This window comes from Oryzias melastigma, linkage group LG20, assembly GCF_002922805.2.
Source record: "Oryzias melastigma strain HK-1 linkage group LG20, ASM292280v2, whole genome shotgun sequence".
NCBI lineage: Eukaryota > Metazoa > Chordata > Actinopteri > Beloniformes > Adrianichthyidae > Oryzias > Oryzias melastigma.
The window spans coordinates 25694408-25696330 of NC_050531.1; the positions used below are offsets into that span (position 1 = coordinate 25694408).

Here is a 1923-nt window from a genome sequence, read left to right on the forward strand (position 1 = left end):
CATTATGGGACTTGAGTGTTTTACCGGCACCATGAGTGAGAGTGGTGTGTGTATGAGTGAGGCTCCTCACAGTGTCGGCTGTTCTGAGGTTACGAACTGTTACATCAATGGTCGTCAAAATGTTGACTCCAATTGATTTACATAGCCTGCGTGTACGGTTCTTCCTCCAATCACTTGCGGTCGTAAATCATATGGGACACAAGTGATCTGTGGATTGAAACCTGCCATCCATCTGCTGGGCTCGCTCCCACCCAATTCGCTACAATATAATTCCTTCCAACATTTTTTTGATATATTCAAAAATTATTGAAAATGCGCCAATGAGCCGCAAGGGAGTGCTTGAAGAGCCGCATGCGGCTCCAGAGCCGCAGGTTGCCGACCCCCGCCCTAACCAATCAAGATCAGGTGAAAGTCCTGTGAGATTAAGTTAGGGGGAGAACTGTTGCCCAAATCAATCAAGATCAGGTTAAAGTCCTGTGAGATTAGGTTCGGGAGCAAAAAAAAAATAGGAAATGGGTAATGCAAATGAGAAACAGAGCGGAGGTTCAGACTCAAGTCTGGTCACGTTTATGAAAGCGAAGCATGGTGTTGAATGTTGTGAATTTTTGGGTTACTGGTGTCAGAAACATGGGTTCCCCGAGGGAGGTTCTTTGAGTAAATGCAAACTTGAGAAACTCAGAAAAAACTTAACTGAAGAGAGACGAATGATGAATGAGCGAAAAAGAGTTAAAACAAAGGATTTTAAGCGATTAGATGATATGAATGAATGTTTAAAAGTTTGGGAAGCGGAGTGTGAAAAACGGGAGAGGCAGAAGGCCTGCAGGGCCCTGACCGCCCTGAAAATAGAAAACAAAAAAGAGATAACAGACAAAAAGGCTGATGAATCAACTGAAAATACAGAAACTTCCTCAGCACCCTCTTCTTTTCTTTACCCTTCTACACAGAACCTCTGGAGTGCTGCAGTCGGACCGAGTCTGGACTCTACCCCTCCTCCATATCAGCCCCAACCAGCTCAACCAGAACCACACGGTGATGACGTGGAACAAAACGCAGGAGCGACAGCCATGCAGCCTGAGATGACCCAGCAGCAACAGCAGCAGCAACAGCAGCAGCAGCTACCTTCACTACCCCCCCCTCTTCCTCCCGTGAAGATGGAAGAAGTAAAGCTCCGGCCTTCAGCTCCTGCTGAAGCGGCGTTATCAGCTCCTGCTCACAACAACAGATTTGTGAAGGCAAAACAAGAAGAGCTGCAGCAGAAGGAGAGCAGGACAGTGCTAACAGCTCCCATGGTTCGAGTTGCCGGCCCGACTGGAGATCCAGTGATTGTGTACCGTGCCTGGACTGCTGATGACATCATTGCTGCATCCAAGCACCTGCCCAAGCCAGAAAAAGGTGGGGAGGTCTTTGTGCGAGCCCTTGAGGACTTTGTCAGAGACTATGTGCCCAGCTCTGGAGAAATGGCTAGAGTGATGCTGCATATTCTGAGCCAATCCCAGTTCTCCACTCTGAGGAGCCACTTCGAGGCCCAACACCAGCCTGCGACTCACGACTGGCTTGACCCTGCCAACCAGAATGCAGCGAACGTGACCTATAGACAATGGAAAGATGGACTGATAGCGGCTGTTCGTGCTCACTTCCCTGTCCAGTGCGACCACGCAAAGGTCAGTGCCTGCACGCAGCATGAGGATGAAGATGTGGAGGAGCTCCTTGACCGGCTGCAAACCGCTTACGACAACCATAGCGGGATGACCAAGCCTGATGGTCTCCCTCAGGGGGACATGACACCTTATGAGACCCTCCTCAAACAGCTCTTTCTCAACAATCTACAGAAGCCCCTCAGCAGCGCCACAGAAGACTCTTGTGTTGGTTGTGAGGACAGCACTGTCCGTCTGGCCCAGATGGCTCGCCAGGCCAAGCCCGAAC

General features: G+C 49.9%; 2 protein-coding genes across 2 annotated transcripts in view; one reads left to right on the forward strand and one right to left on the reverse strand.

Moving 5' to 3' along the window:
• Nucleotides 1-1923, reverse strand: part of LOC118600246 (retinal guanylyl cyclase 2-like) — a gene marked incomplete at its 3' end in the record, with an annotated part of 32169 nt that overhangs the window by 8163 nt on the left and 22083 nt on the right.
• Nucleotides 391-1923, forward strand: LOC118600247 (the record flags this gene model as incomplete). The annotated part of the gene is given in 1 exon segment (XM_036217396.1): nt 391-1923. A coding segment is annotated over 1 exon segment (1411 nt), but the record flags the coding sequence as incomplete, so codon positions are not given.